General features: G+C 33.9%; 1 protein-coding gene across 5 annotated transcripts in view; it reads left to right on the top strand.

Moving 5' to 3' along the window:
* Lrp1b (LDL receptor related protein 1B) overlaps positions 1–22513 on the top strand; it is a 1866674-nt gene that overhangs the window by 900973 nt on the left and 943188 nt on the right. For all 5 annotated transcript variants that reach the window (XM_070023764.1, XM_070023773.1, XM_070023793.1 and 2 more), the window contains exon 6: positions 8108–8365. In XM_070023764.1, the coding sequence (XP_069879865.1) occupies positions 8108–8365 (258 nt within the window). The remainder of the gene's footprint in view (positions 1–8107; positions 8366–22513) is intronic.

A 22513-nucleotide genomic window follows, 5' to 3' on the forward strand; every position in this document is an offset into this window, starting at 1 on the left:
TGGTGCATTGCATGAAATATAATGCTGACCAAAAGATTAGATCAATATTGTCATAATATACTGTGAATGATTGAAACAGCATAAAATAAAGTTATTAGGAACATGTGTTAAATGTCACTAGACATTTGATGTATCATTACTATTTTCAGTATCTTTCAATAATAGCAATTTAGAAAAATTTAAAAAATAAGTTGTATATTCATATTTCAGAGGCTATGTTAATTAAACCAGTGAACTGTACTACATTACTTCCTTTCCCCTCTAAATAATGAATCTTCCTATTTCTACCTCCATCTTCTTTATTTTTGGATATATTTTCCAGAGAAAATACAAGTGCTTAAAAGAGAACCTTTCCGACTCTAACCCCAGTAATCCACTATTATTAGGTATGAATCTAGAATGAAGAATTCTACCTTGTTCTTGCTTTATTTGAAGAACAAACTGAGTTTTTTTTCCTACCAAAGTTCAATACTGTAATTGTGCACTAAGCCCCACTTCTTTCGCCAGTTAAGAAATGAGTCTTACATGCTGTCTTCATTTCTTCAAATGTTTATTTAGTCCTTATAAATCATGCCTACTGCCATAAATGCATATTTTCAAGTTGATAGAAAATAGCTTTCTTTACCTCATATATTTGTCTCCAACTACCACTCCAGTCTTTTCTTTTCGACACTAGGAATACTAATAGAGTGTGTGGGTCTTTACCACTTTCCCCTCTTTCTCTTGAAGCTACATCCATAAGTTTTACATTATTCTTATTACTGACTTACATCTATTGGTAAGTTCACCACTGACTTTCACTTGCCTCCTTCTTCAGTTATTGGTTGTTAGAATCCTTTCTTGGCAGTTTGCCCTTTCCTTGAGTGGCATTTCTCGGGGTTATTCTGTAACCAACATCATTGCATGATTCAAATCTATGTCTTTTCTTTGACTATGCTGCCCTAGCTGATTCTATAAAGCCTCTCAGTATGTGGCATTGCTTTAAAAACACATCCTAAGTGGAATGAAATATAGTGCTGACCAAATGATTAGATCAATCATAATTGACTTATGCACTTTCAATGATTGAAACAGCATAAAATTAAGTTATAAAGAACATATGTTAAATATAGCTAAGAGGAGCTGTGGTTAAAGTGGTATAGCACTAACCTTAACAAACAAACAAACAAAAGACCTACAGAGCAGCACCCAGGCTCTGAGTTCAAGCCCTAGGAATGCATAATATAGTAAACAAACAAACAAATAAGAACACATCCTAGAGCCACTGCTCATGCCTACCTGTAATCCAAGCTACACAGGAGGCTTAATCTGGGGATCATAGCTCAAAGCCAGGAAAGCTTGTGAGACTGCTATCTCTAATTAACCACCAAAAAAATGGGCAGTGAAGTTGTGGCACAAGGTTTGATCACTAGTTTTGATCACAAAAATGTTCAGGGACAGCATCTAGGCCCTGAGATCAAGCCCCTGAACCAACACACACACACACACACACACACACACACACACACACACACACACACACACACACACACACACACACACACAAAAACACACACACACACCAAAAAAACCCCAAAACACCAAAAAAACTAAACCAACAAAAAACACCACAAAAAAGCCCAAAATACATTCTACCTTATAGCTTTGAAGTGTCTAGAAACAGATTTCCAGGTTTTTGTTACCAATGTGAACTTCTTTGTTGAACTTCAGACAAACATATTGAACTGTATATTCAGTATCTCTATTTAAATATTGAATGCAAATCTGAAACACTATATGTATCTGACAGAACTCCTGATTATGACCCACAGTAATCTTTTTTTTCCATGTTGTTCATGTTGGTAAATGTAAGCTTCTGCTAATCAGGTTTTCAGGCCAAAACCAATTTCTCGTCCAAATGATATTAAGCATTGCTTTTAGTTTAGCGCCATCTAAAATATAAGTTGTATATAAACAAGAATTGTGTTAGATATTTTCACTGTTATTATCTCTAGAATCTAGAGCAGAGCCTGACAACAGCTACTCATACTCAATAAATATTTGTTGAACAAATAAATGAACATGCAGACATTGAGACAATTATATCTTTTTTTGAGCAAAATTAAAATACTCAGTTTTAAAGTCCTGATGTTTAAAAATATGTATTTTATAAGTCAGATATATTGAGAAGAAAATGTCAAATAAGCCAACATATCTTACTTTTTTTTTCTTTGTATGTCAGTCCTGGGGCTTGAACTCAGGGCCTAGGTGCTATTCCTGGGATCATTTGCTGAAAGTTGATACTCTACACCTCCTGGCATTTTTGTGGTTAATTGGAGATAAGAATCTCATACACTTTCGTGCTATGGCTGGCTTCAAACAGCAATTGTCATATCTCAGGCTCTTGAGTGGCAAGGCTGCATTTCTCTTTAATTTAAAAATTACTATCAATCTATAACTTAAAGGGATATGTGTGAATTGAGAAAATGTGTTCTTGTAAGTAGTTAATTCCTGTTAACAAGTAATAAGGTGACTATGAGATTCTACAGTAGCCACTGACAACCTTTCAGTAACAAAAGTGAATTAATCATTTAGTAACCTAAATTTTGGACAAAGTATTCTCTGAGATTGAGAATTTTCTGATAATGATCAAAGAATCATAAATTAAATTTCACTGATTATCCTGATTGTACTCAGATTATATTACATTATTGTTCTTGTGGAAATACTTTATCACTTTTAGATTTATGCTTTTAAAATTACCTCTAAAAACATTCAAGAGTAAACAATCATACATTCTCCCAAGTTCTATTCATTTATTGAACACTTAACCATACATAAATGCCATTGGACAACTGAGGACTAAGTTTCTTAGTGTAAATCAATTAATATTCTATTATTATCAATATCAGTACTGGATTAATAATTAGGGGATTATATTAATACTTGAAATAATATTTAATAATTAATATTAAGTTAATTAATATTAATAAGATGTCTGTTTTTACTATGTTGTGTGATTTGACAATTATTATTTTTACAAAATATAAATCTTCACTCTTGAGAAATAATACATTGCATTGTTTTTCAACAATCACACTTAAAATTGGAATATCCTTTAAAAATGTTGAACAGTATTTTACTAGTAAGGTCTAAATGAAAATATGAACTGTTTAGTATCTATGATGGTTAATTCATATTGGTTCATAATTTACTAGTTTGTGTTTATTTCAGTATCATTCAAGGTTATAAAATGCAGTTGTACTTATTGGCTGGACCAACAATGTGCCATTTTCTCTTATAACTGACTCTGCTCTCATTTATTCCTACTTATTTTAATTATATTTCATTCTCCCCAATCTCTAAATTTAAAATTTCTATACACAATCCTTGAATATCTCTCACATCCTCTACTTTGAGACATTTTGTGCAATGTAAACTTCAATTTCATTTCTTTAATCCATCCCAATGTAAGATCTCAATACCTAATATTTTATTTTCTTACTACCTAATTTTTGAAAAAAAATTCTGTTTTAGAAATCCAGTTATGTGTTGGATTTGTCAATATTTTTTATAATCTGGCCTCACTTTTCTAATTTAAGAGGAAATTGATAGTTTCTATGTAAAATGTAGAACTTCAGATGTAGAAGCAGTTTAGAGGGTTTTTTGTTGCTTTGTTTGTTTTTAATTCTAAGGATTCTTTGGAGCTGATATCTCTTTAATGAGTCTCATTTCATTAGGGAAATTATCACATATAGCAACTCTTCTTTTCTATAATGTGTCAATCTACAAAAGATCAGTAGCATCTGTCCTATCATCTGACAGTTTTCCAACTCACTCTAGAATATTATCATAAAAAGTAATGTGTAAAATAGGTTTCTGCACTACAAAAGTTGTATGTTAAATAGGTTTTTACCTTTTACCTTACCATTTGACATCAATTATAGTATCTTTCTTACAACATCTAAGGAAAAGAAAAATCAGACAATATACAAATTAAATGGAAAAAATGTATGCTCTCCACTATATTTTACTTATCCTTTTCATTATATTGTAGTAACACATTATATCCCATATATTAATTCTGGTTTGACCTTTTGAGAGCACAGTTTTAATCACATTATAAACTGTTTCTAAAATTAACACTGGCTTTTTATTGCAACCTCAAAAAAAAATGCCTATCATCTGGACATTCTTAAAGTTACATGCTCAGCTTCTGTAGAAGTCACAGAGTTTCAAGATAAACACTTACGTAAAGTAGCTATGTGATCTAAAACAAGTTATTTTACTCCTACACATTTTAGTTTCCTACTATAAATAATCAGGAGAATATTAACATGCAATCTTTGAACATACAATAAACTAATAAAGGATTATTTGTATTAACTTGATCCATATCTTCAACATGGTTTATTTCACTTACATTATTTTGACCTATATTTTCCATACAGTTTGATATACATTGATCTATAATTTAATATATTATTTCAATTTATTCACAACCTATTGTAGAGATTTCTTCAGTGTAAGTCTTGGTTCTCTGAGGCAGAGTGTTGATTTGAGTATGTTTTTTTGCTTTACTGTCTTCCTCTCACTAAGTAAGATTTTGGTGTCCCTACTACTAAAGGCATCTGATGTTTTTCTCCAACTCTTCCTTTGGGAAAACTGTCCATTCACTCTAAAAAATGACACAAAATAGGAACATCGCTTGTATTCTTGTCAGGATTTCATCCTCATTAACTGAGATAATGGTGAACATCAGTTGTCATGTAGAAATCTGAGGTAATGATGCACAGTGCAGATCAGCTGAAGGGAAGGTAGAAACAAATGACAGTTATCACCAGGCCTATGCTGACCTGAATCATGAAGTATGTTAAAGATTTGTATTCTTAGGATCTGAAATGTGGGTGATTTCCTGAAGCTCAATGGCCTCCCATATCACATTACTTGGCCTTATTTTCTAAAGTGAGATCCTATTAATAACTATAAGGATATGTAACCATAACATCAATAAATCATTTCATAATGGATGTTAAATGCATCTTTTTTCCAGTTATAATTTGTGTTTTTAAAATTATTCTTATTTTTAAATAAGTTTTCTATTGTGAAAATACTGTAAAGAGGGGTTACAGTTACATGAGCAAGGTAATGAGTACATTTCTTATCAAACATTGTTGCCTCCTCTTTTGTTTTAAATCAAGTCATGATAAGTGATAAATCTTTGAACTTTCAGCTGCTATTCTATTTCTTTGAAGGTTTAAACTTGCTTGTGTATATGTATTTCATTAAAATAATCACTTGATTATTTTACAAAAACTAATTAATTTTGTCAATAAATATTGACTATACTGATTATTCTCAGAGGACTTCAAAACAGTGTTATATTCCAGCATCTCTCCAAAGAATATTTATGGCATACTCAAGTATGACTAATAGCTAATTCAGAAATGGTTGTCTCAATGGGAATGGCATAAAGCTTTGAAAGTTAGAAGCTTTCAAGTGTAATTCATTTTGAATGAAAGTATTGTTGCAGTTCATTTTGGTTGTCAAATGAAGACATTAAGCAATGGCATTACTTCAGTTTTTTTTTTTTCTATCATGATAGCACAGCCATCTAAGACTCTTCTCTAAACCGAGAAATCAATTATCCTACACCTGGAAAATGACAAAAAAAAAAAACTAAGAATGTAGGAAATAGACCAAGTGTAAACCTCTGAATGAGAAGACAAGAGGGCGAATGTAATGTACTCCAAAAGTGGATTTAAGAGTTTGAGAGAAGCAAATTGCCTAACTAGGCTCAGATATGGTCAGTTGGCAAGATTATATTGAACAGAGTTTTTGCACAATTGTGCTGGTGCTTCGAAGAAAGCTCATTATGGGAATGATGTTAGCATTCCTGACATTTTGTGTTAGTTGTTTTATACCCAGGCTTTTCAAAGAAGTCTGTGGCATCCATTGGTAAAGAAGTATTAGACTTCTTATTTTACAGTCTCAATGAGACTTTTTTGTTAGTGTATTATCACCCATTTTTCTCTTTTTGTTGCTTTCATTAAATGAAAAATGTTTGTGTTCTGGCAGGCAGAAAGGAATCAAATGGCTTGATTGAAATCTTCCTACAGGGATAAGAATTTCAATATTCAAGTATTTCAGCCAGGAGCCAATGGTCCATGCCAGTAATCATAGCTACTCAGGAGGCTGAGATCTGAGGTGATTTCAAGCCAGACCAGTTAGGAAAGTCCCAATTAACCATGCAACCATTAACAATTAACCAAGAAGTGGCCCTGTGGCTCAAGGTGGTAGACTGCTAGCCTTGAGTAAAAGAGATCAGAGACAGTGCACTATGACCACACACACACACACACACACACACACACACACACACACACACACACACACACACACACACACACACACACACAGAAGAATTTCAGTACTTTGAAATAGGCGTAAGCTGAAAACATCTAGGTTTGATGTTTTAAGCTTGGTAATGAGAACACACAATCCTCTTCATTAGTTATCTGATGGAAACAGAAAAGTCTGAAATCTTTACTCCTGCCAAAAATGATAAGGGACCACTAAATAATCCTGCTTTAAACTGTATTTAATCATATCATTAAAGTATATGTGTTATCTTTTGTCCAATATTACAATGTTTAGCATTAGTGTCCCATAGGCAATAGTAGTGAAATAAAGCCAATTAAATTAAAGGAATGATAATATATTTCAGATATAGCATTAGAGATTTTACATGGGCTTGGGCTTTTATTCTTCCTAGAATAAGAGCCCTTTGAGGAAATGAGTACTGGACTGCCCAGATCTACCTTGTGTTGAAATGGCATATTTCTGCCTTGTGTGAAGAAAGGAGAGGTGAACAGAAATAAAGAAGGACATTAGAATAACATAGGTGAGATATGATAGCAGCTTGAAGCAAGCTATGGTTGCTGGAGTTAGTAGGAACTAGCAGGATACAGGTTTATTGATATGTTGGATACTAGCAGGCAAACAGGTTTATTGATATGTTGGATGGGCTCATGATAAGCATACAGAAAGTTAGATTCCCCATATTTCCTATTTCTACTCTGAACATAATTATATATCCAAAATATGCCAACACTAGTTTTTAATATTGGATTTTTGTTATCTTTGACTATCCTATTGAAATTTATATGTGCAATTTATACGTGCAATTTAAATTCCACTGGATGCTAACACCAGGAAAATTCCATTGTTCAGAAACATGTTTTTGAGCAAGTCTCTCTTATGGCTATGGAACTTTTTTTTTTAACAATTAAAGTATCTTAAAGCTGTAAAACAGTGTTTAAATTTAACATCAGTTCATGACCATAATACACCTTGATTAATGTCACCACTTTCATCTTTCTTACATCTAGAATATTATCTTCGTAACTTTAGCAAAGAAATGGGATAGAAAGTGACTCAATAATCACAACCTAAAACTATGACAATGTATAAGTACTTGGTCTTTTGAGTCAGTCAGTAGAGCCAACACATAGACACTCTGTAAGCATAAGCTTTGTGCATTCTTCTTCAGAGAATTGAGTTCTACCCTATACATTCACTATATAATACTAATAATGCTAATAATAATAATAAAATAAGTATAAAATCATGTTCTTGCTTACAAGGGAGACCTGAGAACCCATACAGGGAAGTCATTACAGATTCATCATCATTGCTAGAAAACTAGCTGATAGCACTTCCCTGTTTACCATCAATGAAAGTGAATAGCATTGTCTTCACATTTAGACAGTTCATTATAACTAAAGGAATAGGGAGAACAAGTGCTTCATGAAATATTTCCCCAGAGATGGATCTGAAATATACAGTGAAGTGTATGCGAAATTTATTTTAAAAATTGAGCAAGAAATTTTTAATTTTTTTTACATTTTTAAGTTTTTTTTTATTGTGAAAATACCATGCAGAGGGGTTACAATTGCATGGGCAAGGTAATGACTTCATTTCTTATCAAGCATTGTTGCCTCCTCCTTTGTTTCCCCAAACCATCCCTTCCCCTCTCCATCCCCCCATCCCCACACCCCCTTACCACCATCAAAAATATAAAAATGTTATTCTCTTACTTAACTCATGGTTCTATGTTTTCTTCCAGAACCTACAGATAGTCCACCTATGCTATTAATTGCAACATCAGAAACAATTGAAGTTTTCTTTCTTAATGGAAGTAAAATGGCCAGTATGAGCTCAACCAATAAAAATGAAATTCATGCTCTGGATTTTAATTATAATGAAGAAATGATATGTTGGATTGAATCGAGAGATTCTTCAAATCACCTCAAATGTGTCCAGATAACCAAAACAGGAAAATTAACAGATGAATGGACAATCAATATTCTTCAATCCTTCCACAGTGAGTATTCCAATTCAGTAATAAGCTAAAGGTATTGCACCTTTGGGGTTTTATTTACTGGTCACAATTAAGATTATTCAATTTTTACCATTAATGGTGGGTAGCCATGTGTGTAAATATGAATTCATTTAAATAACTATTACTCTTAAATTTCACATATGCAAACTCATGTTCAATAACTATGTGAGTAGTAAGTCACAGAGTGAATTTAATTATTTTTAGTCCTTATTACAATGTCACCTATATGGAATTGTGATTTTTCACAGAATGGTGGTTTACAATGTGATAGTGAAGGTGGGATTTTTTTTTAAAGTAAAAAGCACAGTTGAAGACCAAAAAGTCATTGCCTGTAGAATTTCTTTGACATATCTTCAAAGTTATTTGGTTTATAATATACCAATTGGTGGTAACTATCCATGATTCTTGCTCTGGTTAAAGCAACTCAAGAGTTTTTACACATTTATTTCTTTAAAATAACTATTATTTGTGATTACTTTTCATTTTCCATGTCAAAAATTTGACAGATTAATAACTGCCCTCAATTCTTGTAATATGCTATAAATTGAAATCAATTTGTTTTACATATTCACATATCACTTCTGCTTACTCTCCCCTGCTTTCCCCATCTTTCTTCCAAACAGTAGTATCTAAACTTATTTGTGCATGTGTAAAGAAATATTAATGTTTAGTTTAGTACGTGTCAGGCTATTTTGTGATTTATGGAAAGTAACTTGTTATTATATATGCTGTTAATATAAAATCCATGGAGGAGGGCTAAGAAGGTGGCTCAGTGGTACAATGCTTGCCTCTCATGCATGAGGCTTGGGGTCGATTCCTTAGCACCACATAAGCAGAAAAAGCTGAAAGTGGTCCTATGGCTCAAGTGGTACGGTAGCCTTGAACTGAAGAACTGACGGGTAGTGTACAGGCCCAGAGTTCAAGCCCCATGACCGACCCCCCAAAAAAAACATCCATTCAGGAGATGATGAAAGATATATAATCAAGAAGGATAAAGGGAATTGTATCCTGGAATAAACATCATTTAAACATAAATCAAACATAATCACCAGATGTAGACTGGTGGTTTCAATTTGATACTATTTCATTAAAATTTTACTATTTAATATTAATGAATGAAATAATGTGATATATTCACAGATTGTAAAGAAACATTTTGAAAATTTAACATTAAAATGTGACAAAGCCTTCTTTAAAATAGATCGCACATCATAATGAGAGCTATGAATGCTTACTATTTCAAGTAGTCTATGGAATAGTGGTTGCTTACAACTATACTAATAACTATTGGTATCAGCAAAAAGAACACTGACTATCCTGGAGTTTAATCATTGGCTTAGTAAGGCTTTGGAAATTAATTGAAAAGTAAGCAATAGTTTTTTTTTTTTTTACCATGTTAGTGATTCACTTAACTAATTCAAACACATTTGTCCCCAGCAAATGAAATACTGAGAGGTCAAATAGCTAGACTATTCCCTACTCAGGTAAGATTACTTTCAAGCTTATTTGAATAATGTTTATCTCCCCAGTTAATAATAGTAGTGATCACGTTTTTAATACTCACTTGAGAATAACATTATTTAGCAAATCCATTCAAAATCAAGCATTTGCAATTTAGACTATTTATCGAAAATAACCTGTAATGTGAGTGAATGCATTAGAGCTATAAAAACAAATCATGGTAAGTCAAACAATTTTTTGGCTAATAAATTTGCTGAAATTTTGAATATTTACTATGAACCAAAAAAGGCACTGAAATTCTTTTATTTTATTTTATTTTATTTTTTATTGTGAAAATACTGTACAGAGGGGTTACAATTACATGGGCAAGATAATGAGTACCTTTCCTATCAAGCATTGTAGCTTCCTGGCACTGGAATTCTTAAAATGTGTATTTACTGTTCTGTTCAAATAGTTGTATATTTTCCTTTATGTGTTCAGTGCAACTTGATTTGTCACAGTCTTCATTATTTCCCTACCTCTTATCAACTCCTTTCCTCACCAGTCCAATCAGGTTTCCTAATCCCATGTTCACATATGCTCACTGAGTCTAAGTAAATTCTTCTCTAAGTAAATTCTTCCACCATTCCTCTTTGTAGTCATCCATCTTCCTCCCATTAGTTCCCTACCAAGCTTCCTGATAACCATAGTATCTCACTCTCATGTATAATATTGGGTTATTTTGTTTGATGTCCTATGTGGATTTGTCTCTATGTGTATTTACATGTGTGTTTAGATTTTATGCCTAAGATCCAAATATGAATGAAAATATACATCCTTTGTATTTCTAAGTCTTTCTTACTTTGCTCAGTTAATTTGACCTTTTCTTATTTTTATTTTTTTTGTTTTGGGTCCGGTCGTGGGGCCTGAACTCTGGGCCTGGGCGCTGTCCCTCAGCTCTTCAGCTCAAGGCTAGCACTCTACCACTTGAGACACAGCACCACTTCCGGCTATTTTCTTTTTGCTTATGTGGTGCTGAGGAATTGAACCCAGGGCCTCATGCATGCAAGGCAAGCACTTTACTACTAAGCCACCTTCTCAGCCCCCAATATGACCTTTTCTATATCCAGTAAATTGCACAATATTGTTCTTCTGACTGAATGAATAAAATTCTATTACAAGTATATCATATTGCACAGGTTTTTATAAACTCTCTTTCAATTGATCAGTGAAGTTACCAGGATAGTAAATATTTTTGTGGAGTTTACATTATGCCATTTTATAGTCTGTGTCAAAAAAGATGTATAACTGTATAGAAATAACTCAATAGTGGCTGTAGAATAGAGTTATAGGCAGAGTAGGGTTCTCCTGCCATGTTTATAAGCTGTGCATTTTATCAGCTTTTCACAGAAAAGCTACCATTGGAAATGAGCTCTACATTTACAATGACAATTTTTGAACTGTTAATGAAGTTTGAATTTTCCTCACATGTATACTTACATAAAATCTGTCACACCATTTAAGCAAATTAATGAACTGATAGAAAGCTGTTGAATAACATCACTATCTATTGTTTTATAGATTATTCATACATATTTTACTCAGAATAATTTTAGATGTTTTGCTCTTAATTTACCTGAAAAAGACGTTCTTTTTTAAGAAAATTTTTTGGGGGTACTGAGGATTGAACCCAGGACATTGTATTTGCTAAGCAAGTGCTTTGCCACTTAGCTACATTCCAGCCCCCCCAAAAATATTTTCAGTATTTAATTTTAATGATTACCCCAAGAAAACCACCTATGATAGATTATACTAGCTTGAATTTAAAACTTGCATAATAATCTGATTGTAAACATTTATTCAAATATTTAAAATCTTATTACATATCTCTTCTTTGAGCTTTTCTGTCACCTTAAATTCCCTTACATCTTTGTGGAATTAGTAAAAGATATATGGACTTCCTGTTCTTTAACAGGCAATTTTTTAACTGCAAGTTTATTTGTAGTAGGCAAAGCAAAATGGCTAAAATATTGACAGATGATAGATATCACAACTTTATGTTGTTTTCTTTGTTTTGTTGTTGTTATTCTGGAGGTTGTTTTAAATTAGAGAGAAAAAAAAACTATCCCAAATAATATGTCGTGATTGTTGAATGTGCCAAATCATTTCATCCAATAGATATATTATTCCCCTATTAAGGATTGAAAAAATGGACTCTGGAAAGCTAGGTAATTACTTACAAGGTGTGATAGTTATGAGTCTGGATTTGGATCAGACATCATAGCTTTTCCTAAAGAGAGTCTCTTCTCCATCTCTGTCTCTGCCTCTGTCTCTGTCTCTGTCTCTGACTCTGTCTGTCTCTGTCTCTGTCTGTCTCTGTCTCTGTCTGTCTGTCTGTCTGTCTGTCTGTCTGTCTGTCTGTCTGTCTGTCTGTCTCTCTCTCTCTCTCTCTCTCTCTCTCTCTCTCTCTCTCTCTCTCTCTCTCTCTCTCTCTCTCTCTCTCTCTCACACACACACACACACACACACACACTTTAGCATTAGGTCCACTAATAGCAGGAATGGATATTCAGAGAGTGATGAAAGTCTGTGCTATGAACGACACAATCCCTTGAAAAGTTTGCTAAATGAATCTCTTATGACCCTTTCAACCGTTCTGCCTCTAATAGTAAGTCAATCTAAATAATATTATGAGATATTAAAGACAACTGAGTAATACTATGCTCAAGTAATAATATTAACCCATGTAAGTTAAGGAGAAAGATAGAAATCATATATCTTACTATTTATTTTCTTTTCTTTTTCCTTTTTTTTTTTTTTTTTTTTGGTTGATCGTGGGGCATGAACTCTGGGCCTGGGAGCTGTCCCTGCTCTCTTCAACTCAAGGCGAGTGCTCTACCGCTTGAGCCACAGCGCCACTTCCCGTTTTCTATTGGTTTATTGGAGATAAGAGTCTCCTGGACTTTCCTTGCCTGGGCTGGCTTTGAACCATGATCCTCAGATCTCAGCCTCCTGAGTACTTAGGATTCAGGCGTGAGCCACTGGCATCCAGCTAAAATTTTAATATTTTTAAAGATCTTTTATTTATTGTTTAGAATTTTATCCTGAAATAAACAGACATTGAAGGAAAATTTGGAATTCACTTTTGTAACAAAAATTGATATTTTTGTCAAAGTATTCTAACAAAGTACATACCTAGAAATTAATTATGTCCTCTTTTTTTTTTTTTAGAGAATACTGTAGTAGGGACATAAATATTCCAAATCAACAACACTGATGGATTTATAGGAATGATAATTTCCCTCTGATTCCTCAGGAAAATGCACAGAGATGAGAACTAGGCAGAAAATTATATTTTTTAAGTTAAACTTTTATTAAAGATGATGATTCAGAACCATCTTAATAGCTCCTAGATGAAGAGCAGACACTTTCATTCTGTTACTATATATGATTCCTCAATATTCTCAATAATTTGAAGGCCACTTTAGAGATTCTAATTATGGATCTAATCAGTCTGTCTGAACCATTCATGTCCTCAGCTCCAATCTGTTAGATTATATCTAGACAAAAATAGGATTGCCTATTTATTCTTCATGCACTCCCTCCTTCTCCATTTCACTCCTTTATCTTCTCTTAAGTTGTTACTATTTAAAACTTACCTCACTTTCCATTGAATTTCTCCATATATTGATACAATCAGATCCAGATTTCAAGATTTTTTTTTAACATTGGCAGTTTACTTTTGTATCAGTTTTACTGTTTCCTTTGTGTTAATAATCCAAATAATCACAAAATCGTAAAAGAGACTATTTACTGAGTATTTATTTAATGTGTTTGTAATTCTATTAGTTTACATGTTTTCAATAACAAAATATTATATAATGCAGATTCTAATAAATTGTTAGGTGAAATATTTTTAAAAAAGGAATTTGTTTTGGACTCAACAGATAATTTGTAGCAATATTTTTCATTTGTTCTCAGCTATCAAGCTAGGCTATTTAGTACCTACGTATTTCCTAGCCTCAAACATCTTCCCAAGGTATGCAATAACAAACATGATTAGGCTATGTCCTTATTAATAATCTTAGGAAAAATGTACCAGGGCAATAGAAATGCTAATCTCAAATAATCCAGTTCCTATTAAATGCTTAATTTTAGAAAATGATTACAAAACTATGAAATAACTGATATCATCCAACATAGTGATATAGTACTATAGTGACCACCATAGAAACTGGGCATACTTTATTCACAAGTCATCTGGTTGATTAGTGAATTTTTAGGTGATTTTCTTTACAACTGTTTTTCTCTATCCAAATAATACCTTATTGTTTAAAAGAGTAATAATAATTATCTTCATATTTTTGTTAGGATAAAAGGAATTTCAGAATCTGGATTTTCTGTGGGTTGCTGCTGACTGATCTTGTTTTTTCAACCCATACACACTTCTTATGTTCCAGCAAAAAATTATATTATGCTTCTTCCTCCACTTTACTTTGTTCTCTCATTTTATTTGCCAAGGCCTGCAAAAGTTTCCTGACTAGTTTAGCAGCCTACTCTGGAGACTTGAGGATTTATAGTTTTAATTCTTCACTGGAGATGAAGTAGGTTCAATCAATTGACTCTGGTTTGCCATCTCATTAAGAAAATATTCAGGAATTGGTCAGCTCCTAGCTAAGAAAATCCTGAGATAGAGTGGTAATCTTGTTATTTTTAGTTTAAGAAATTTTATACAAAGAATATTTTCTTTTTGATTACTTACCTATCCCATAGATGCACCCTTTTACAGAAATGTGGGTTATATCTTTTTATTTATATATTCATTTTTTAGTTGTTTAGAATCCAGAATTTTTTTATTAGCAAATACAGGAAGGAAGTACATTTTCTACAATAATCTTGGCTGCATTAAAAGACTTTCATATTTTTCCTGCCAAATTTCAGCTTCTATGAGAATATTACAACTCTATTCCCATGGATACTTTGAGTAAGTCCTGTTTCATAGGAAATGCATGTTTTAGTGATTTTTAAGAGCTTCTTTTATTTAGAAAATTTATGTGAAAAGATAAAAATTATTTTGTTTTGTTTTGTTTTTCTGAGCCATGACTTGGTATTTGGAGGGAGGATGGAAATTTGTAAACTAATAGAATTCATTCTTGCTGCAATCTGAAGTTCTAGTTAGACCAGAACATTTATTAAAGGTCAAAAAACAACAATTAAAACTATTGAAAATGATGCTGTGACCTCAAAATGACAGAATTTTCCACATTTTATTTATTTATTTATTTATTTATTTATTTATTTATTTATTTATTTATTTATTTATTTATTTATTTATTTTGTCGGCTGTGGGCATGAACTCTGGGCCTGGGTGCTGTCCCTCAGCTCTTCAGCTCAAGGCTAGCACCTACCACTTGGGCCACAGTGCCACTTCCAGCTTTTTCTGCTTATGTGGTGCTGAGGAATTGAACCCATGGGCTCATGCATACAAGGCCAGCACTCTACCACTGAACCACCTTCCCAGCCCTCCACATTTTTTTCTTAATAACATGGTCTTAATATTAAAAGGTATTACCAAAAATTTATTCTTTAAGTTTTGCAACAATATTAGATAAATTTATACCTGGAAGTCAATAGCTCCTTTTGATTTTCAGTCAAAATGCTTTTCTTATTGCCAGGCTAAACAAGTGAAGAAAAAGTAAACAAAACAGAAAAACCTGTAGCACTTTGTTCTTCTATAAATTGGCTTTGTTAGTTAAGCTCTATTTTTCCAAGACATAAAGATTATTACTAACTTGCTAGCAATAAGTACCAAGTTTACCAAAGTAGAAATTACAGGTGTGCTAGACTTTGTATTGTTCTTTTTAACATTTTATGGAGATTTGTGTATTGTTATATAATTTTATTGTAAAGATACTGTACAGAGGGGTTACATTTACATGAGTAAAGTCATGAGTATATTTCCTATTTAGCATTGTTATGCCCTCCTTTGTTTTTCTCTACCATCCCTTCCCTCCCCATTCATTAATTCCTCCCTCCACCCCAAGTTGTAAGGTTTGTTTTCAACATGTATTCTGTGCATTTTTATGATGAATTGTGTACATACACTGGACACATACCTTCCATATTTTGCATAAAGCTAAATAGAAGGCATGAATCATTACTTTCAAAGTTTCTAATTCTTGTCTAGATTCACATGTCTGCTTCAATAACTCAAGTAGGAATTACTCATCATCATGCCAGTTTGTTTCACTTTTTTTCCTCCTTACCTTTTGGTCCTATTTTCACTCAACTTAAGTGCTGTTCTGTTCATCAACATGCATAATATTTAGTCAATTTGTTTTACTTATGAATTAGAAACTCAGAGAATAAAATGTTCTTTTCACTATGAGTATGTTATAAATATATATGCATATATAATTCTTTTTTAAATTTCAAATTGTTAAGGTGATGTACTGGGGATACAGTTACGTAGGTGAAGTAGTGAGTATATTTCTTCTCCAACATTGTAACCCCTCCTTCATTTGAAGCCGATATTGCTTAGCTAATGGAATTAGTGTTAGATATAGATAGATAGATAGATATAAATATAGATATAGATATAGATGTACCACATTTTCTTGATCCATTCATCTACTGAGGGGCATCTGGGTTGGTTCCCAATCTTAGCTATGGTGAATAATTCTATAAACATAGTTGTGCTGATAGCTTCAGTATGGCCTTGTTTGTGATCACTTGGGTAAATGCCCAAAAGTGGGATTACTGGGTCATTGGGAAGATCTATGCATAGTCTTCTGAGGAACCTCCATTCCACTTTCCAAAGTGATTGAATAAGTTTACCCTCCCACCAACAATTCAGTAGGGTTCCTGTTTGGCCACATCCCCTCCAGAATCTGTTGTTATTAGATTTCTTGAATATAGCCATTCTAATTGGGGTGAGGTGGAATCTCAATGTTGTATTGATTTGCATTTCATTTGTGGATAGAGAAGTTGAGCCAATCTTATTTCGTCTTTAGGAAATAGACCACTTATACATTGAGGATTTGTTATTGGGAGATTTATTTATTTTTTAAATTCTAAGTATAATTTAGACATGAGACCCTTGTCTGTTGTATGGCTAGTGAAGGTCTTCTCCCAATCTGTTGGCTTTCTATTGATCTTGCTAGCCATGTCTTTTCCATGAAGAAGCTCTGCAGTCTCACACTGTCTCATTTGTCTAATCTTCCTTTGATTTGTTGGGTTTCTGGGTGTTTATTAGGAAAATTTTGGCCTGTGCCAAAGAACCCTAGAGTTTCTCCTATTCCTTCTGTAATGTTTCAGGCTGTCTGATGATTTTATTTTGAACCATTTGGAGTTGATTCTGAGGCAGGGTGATTTATTAGTTTTCTACAGGTGTTTAACCAATTTTGCCAGCACCATTTACTGTAGAGGCTGTCTTTCTTCCATTCTATTTTTTGGCTCCCATATGGAAGATTAGGTGGTCATAAGTCTGTGGGTACATTTCTGGTTTTCAGTTCTATTCCATTGGTCCTTAGGTCTGTTCTTGTGTGAGTACCAAGCTGTTTTGATTACTATGGCTTTGTAGTAGAGTTTGAAGTTTGGTGTCAATATTCCTCCAGCACTCTTCATTCTGCTAAGTATTATTTTTGCTATTCAGAGTCTTTTATTTATCCATATAAATTTTTGGATCACTTCTTCTATTTCCTTGAAGAATGACATTGGAATATTGATAGGTATCACATTGAATTTTAGATAGATTTTTGGCAGCATTGCCATTTTCACAATGTTAATCCTCCCAATCCAGAAGCATGGGAGGTTTTTTGACTTCCTTAGTTCTGCTTTAATTTCCTTTTGCAGGTTTTATAAGTCTTCATAGTGGTCCTTCATTTCTTTAGTGAACTCTTAGGTTGTTGGTTCAGATCTCTCCAATTTGATGATGTAGGAACTGAGAGCTATAAACTTGCCTCTGAGTATTGAAACCAACAATCTAGTTCAAGAGAAACAATCTAGTTCAATAACAAACAACTAGGTATCAATGGACTAAGAAAATCAAAAAAAGAGTCAGCAGACTAGAAATTCATAGGTTTAGGGAGAATTGTGAAGAGAAAATAAGGTTAGAGGAATGTAGGTAGGGAAAGGGAGAAAGGAGATATAACCAAGACCTAAATTCCGAGAGAGGAAATGGATAGACGGAAAGGAGAAGAGAAGGAAAGAAAATGGAAAACTGAAAAATAAAAAATGAAACACTTAAAATTATATAAGTACAAAATGATAAGAAGTTAAGGTTGAGAGTTTATTAATTGAGTAACCAATATATGAATTTAAGTATGCACATAATGTAGGATAAGGTCTAATGATCTAAGATGGATATATATGTGAGGATTAACAGAACAGCAATTAAGAAAAAAACAGGAACAAAAGGGAAAAGAGTACAGAGTACAAAGAGAATAAAAACAAAACAACAAAAACCGAAATAAAAATGATGAAAAAAATAGAAAACAATTTTAAAAAGTAAAAAAAAAAAATAAGTAGAAAAAAGAGTTCTTAGATTTTTGAGCGGGGGTGGTGGCGGGGAACCTGTGTCTGTAACCAGTCTCTTGGTGGAGTCTCTGATTTTGCTTGTGGCTTTTGCTTTGCCTGTTGCTTAATTGGTTTCTTAAACAAGTTTGTTTGAGCAGACAGAATGAAGCGCTGCCTTAACAGTAACTTTATGACCCTCCTCCCAGACTAGTTCAGTTGGAGGGTGATCTGATTTGAGTATCACAATAGAAGGAGATTGTAGGGCTAGATCTCTGGCAGGAGGTAAGCGTGAACGACATGCACAAGGAACACACATCTGGAGAGCAGGCTTAAGCAGGTCTCATTTATTTCTGTGCAAGGGGAGGGAGGGGCAGGGAATTTTATAGCCCCAGCTCTCCCAACCTCCTGAGTCCTTCCCAGCCAATTACTTAGCGGGGTTGATGTAAGGCGTTTGTGACAGGCACTGCTTGGTGACAGGCACTGATTGGTCCCCTGGTGGCATGTGTGTAGCATGGACAGCTCATGGCTGGCAAGCTAGGCAGATGTGCCTGTGAGTCTCTTCTCTATGAGCAGGAAGTGTGCTTCAACTGCTACTCTAGCTGACTCAACCAGATCTGACTGGCTCTACCCACAGGAGATGGATGTTTCTTCTAGCTTACAGTTGCTGTGAGGGAGCTAGGTTGTAGGTAGGCCTGTCAGCACTCAGGAGACTTACACTGAAGGGTTAGCTCCTGAGAGACTCAAGTTGCCCAGCCTGAAGTCTTTCTCAGGATTTATGTGTAATTAGTTTCCTATTGTTTTTCTTTTACCCTCCAACAGGCAGTGCTGTAGATGGATGGGACAGCCTCTGGCTCTGTTTACCCCTGAGGACAGTGGCCCCACCCTGTGGAGCTGTCTCTGCTTGGGAAGGGCAACTATCCCCATGGATAGCCTGAGCCCTGCAGGTCAGGTTCCTTGGAACTTTTGTCTTCTTCCAAGTCCTGAGTTACTGTTAGCTGCTCTGGCCAGGTCTTTGTCAGTATCAAAGATGGAGTTCTTCTCAGGTGGTAGGGGTGAAGGTCAGGTATTATGCCTTTTCCTTTGTTTCTGGGCTGTCCACAGTCTGCAACTGTCATCAGGGTGAAGATTTCTGTTTCTTGTCAGTTGTTGCTGACCATGAGTAGAATCCCTTTGTCCCAGGCTCTCTCTGTTGATAAGGCAGCCAAGGCTTCAGCTGCCACTGCCACCACTGTGGACATCGGTCAGTGTCGCCTTAACCAAGCTGTCTCAACCAAGCTGCCTGAATTTTGCCTCTGCCCAAACTCTCTATACTATGATGGCACACTTACTGTGACTAGCTTTAGATTTTCCAATGGAACACTAAAAGTGGCTTCTATGTGAGAGCTTCTTTAGCCACCAGCTTCTCTGCCATCTTCCTCCAGACTCTACCGCATTTTCTTGATCCATATATCCACTGAGAGGCACTGGGTTGATTCATACCTTGACTTTGGTAAAATATGCTGCAATGAATATGGTACACTGGTGGCTTGAGTGTTGTCTGATTTGAGGTCAATTGGATAAATCCCTGGAAATGGGAATGCTGGGTCATTGGGAAGCTCTACACATAGGTTTCAGGAATTTTAGTGTTTCCAATATAAACAGACTCTTTCAAGTCCTTTCACTTTCTTATAATTTGAAACTCTCTCTCTCTCTCTCTCTCTCTCTGAGTGTATGTGTGTGTGTGTGTGTGTGTGTGTGTGTGTGTGTGTAGAGGCAAAGAGAATATATTTGTCTCTCCTTGTTTTAACTTTTATGTTTGTCTTTTAGTCATTTTACACAGCACCACTGCATTATGTCTTAAACTTGTTGCCCTGGACACAAGGCACTTAGAAAAAGTACTTTGTGGCATTTCATATAAAATAATTATTGCAGCTTAGAGGTTCTTTTTAATACAATATTTATTAATGTTTTATAGTTAAAATTTTTCTTAATTTCTTTGATTGTTGACCAATTTACTGGTGTAATGATGTGCTTGTATGCTTCTGTATTGGAGCTTGTTGTTAAAGATGCAATTTGGGAGTGTATATTCACTCTAATATGTATTGTCATCTCAACGATCCATGTTTTATCTTATCCACTTCCAGAAGATTATTTTAAAAGTCTCCCATCCTTTAAAATTGAATCTGCTCACCACATTTTATGTATTTACTCTATTTGTGGCTAATCAACAAAAAGTTGTGTATGGAAGGAAATATATAATTTCTCTCTGCAAAAACATTTTTTAAGTTTTTATTCCTAGGAGTTAGAATATATTTAACCTGATGAGCAAAGTATTCAAGATCTGGGGACCCAAAGAAATTACCTCTCATATATTTATATATGAGATATTCTTTCCTAGAAATGGCCTGGACTAAAAGGTGATTTGTGGTTAAGGAGGATAGCCTGGAATAACTGAAATTAGTTTAGAGTTGTGGGTGCTATCAAGTAACTTGCTGTTGAATGATAACAAATTTCTCATGAATTGGATGACAGTATAGTGGAACTGTAATATGAAATGGTGAAATGGTTATATTAATCTGGAAAGATTCTAAAACTGCTTATAATATGGCTCTGGTTTGTACACTGTGAATAAAATATACATTTTATTAATATAAGCATATGTTAATATACACATATGTACATATATACAAATATACATATATGCATATGCACACATAATACATATGCATACATAGATATACCAGTACCTATATAGACATATACATTCATACACATACATAAACACATATACATATAGATATATGTTAGTATATGTTCAACTCTAAATTGTGGCTATTCATTATCAAGTATTCTAATTTTCAGATAGTTAGAATTTTGTAGATAAGCCCCCACAGATTTATGTCTCTCAAAAAATTGAAAAGTCTGAGACCTTGAATCATACCACTGTGTTTTCTTTTCTTATCTGAAAAGAATAGCTAATTTATCTTAATAATTTCTCATATGTATATATATATTTATATATATATATATATTGTAAAAATACCATACAGAGGAGGGGTTACAACTACTTGAGCAAGGTAATGAGAACATTTCTTATCAAGCATTGTTGCCTTCTCCTTTGTTTCCCCTTCCCATCCCTTCCATCTCCTGCCCCCCATCCCATCCTCCCCACACTGCACCAAAGTTGTAAAGTTCATTTTTCAGCATAACGTCTTGTACATCTCATTGTGGCAATGGGTCCACCTGTATCCCTATTTAAACAATTTATTTTCTTTGAAAATGTTTTTCAAAAACATTTTCAAATTTGGATTCTCAGTTATCATAAAACGAGAAGGACTTTTTAGGGTAGATCATGGTTGTAAAGGTGTTACTGGACCTTCCAGTTGGTGAAGATAAATTAATGAATTGACATTCTGGCTGGCATAAGAGCCTCCTGAGAGTGTAATAACATGAAATAATCCCCCACCTTGGTTTATTTGGCAATCACCTCAATTACATGTCTTGAAGTTGCAAACATAATGACTTGATCTTGAATTTGTGACTCTTATCACTTAGGTACAAAAACAATTTTATTTTGTCCTTAAATAGTTTTAGAACTTTAGTGACCACATTTACTTGATAATGTTATATAAGGTCTTCTGGTCACATTATTTTAAATAGGAATTGAGGCAGATTCATCTAATCTTGTTTTATATTGCCATTTAAAAAGACTCTATCTTATGTATAAGTATGATTAGTATTTTTTCACTTTAAATCTAAGTATTTATACATTGACAAACTTAATAGCAACCAGGTGCCAATACACTAATTTTAGCTACTCAGAGCTATTTAGCTACTCAGCTACTATGAGGTTCATAGTTCAAAGCCAGACTGGGCTGAGGAGAATATGAAACTATTATCTCCAATTTACAACCAAGAATTTGGAAGTGTAGCTGTGGCTCAAATGTTACAGGGCTAGCTTTGAACATGAAAGTTGAGGGAGAGTGCCCAGGCCCTGAGTTAAAGCCTCAGGACCAGCACACACACACAAAAAAAGAGCACACACACATACACATACACACACACATTCAAACACAACTCATCACGTTTAATAAAACATTATATACTATTGATGAGCAACATGTCCAATTTTCTAATCCTTGAATCCATTTTCAAACATCATTCTAAAATATGCTAGAAACAGTAGATTAGAAA

Source organism: Dipodomys merriami, unplaced genomic scaffold, assembly GCF_024711535.1.
Source record: "Dipodomys merriami isolate MVZ:Mamm:240054 unplaced genomic scaffold, mDipMer1.0.p SCAF_1, whole genome shotgun sequence".
NCBI classification, from domain to species: domain Eukaryota; kingdom Metazoa; phylum Chordata; class Mammalia; order Rodentia; family Heteromyidae; genus Dipodomys; species Dipodomys merriami.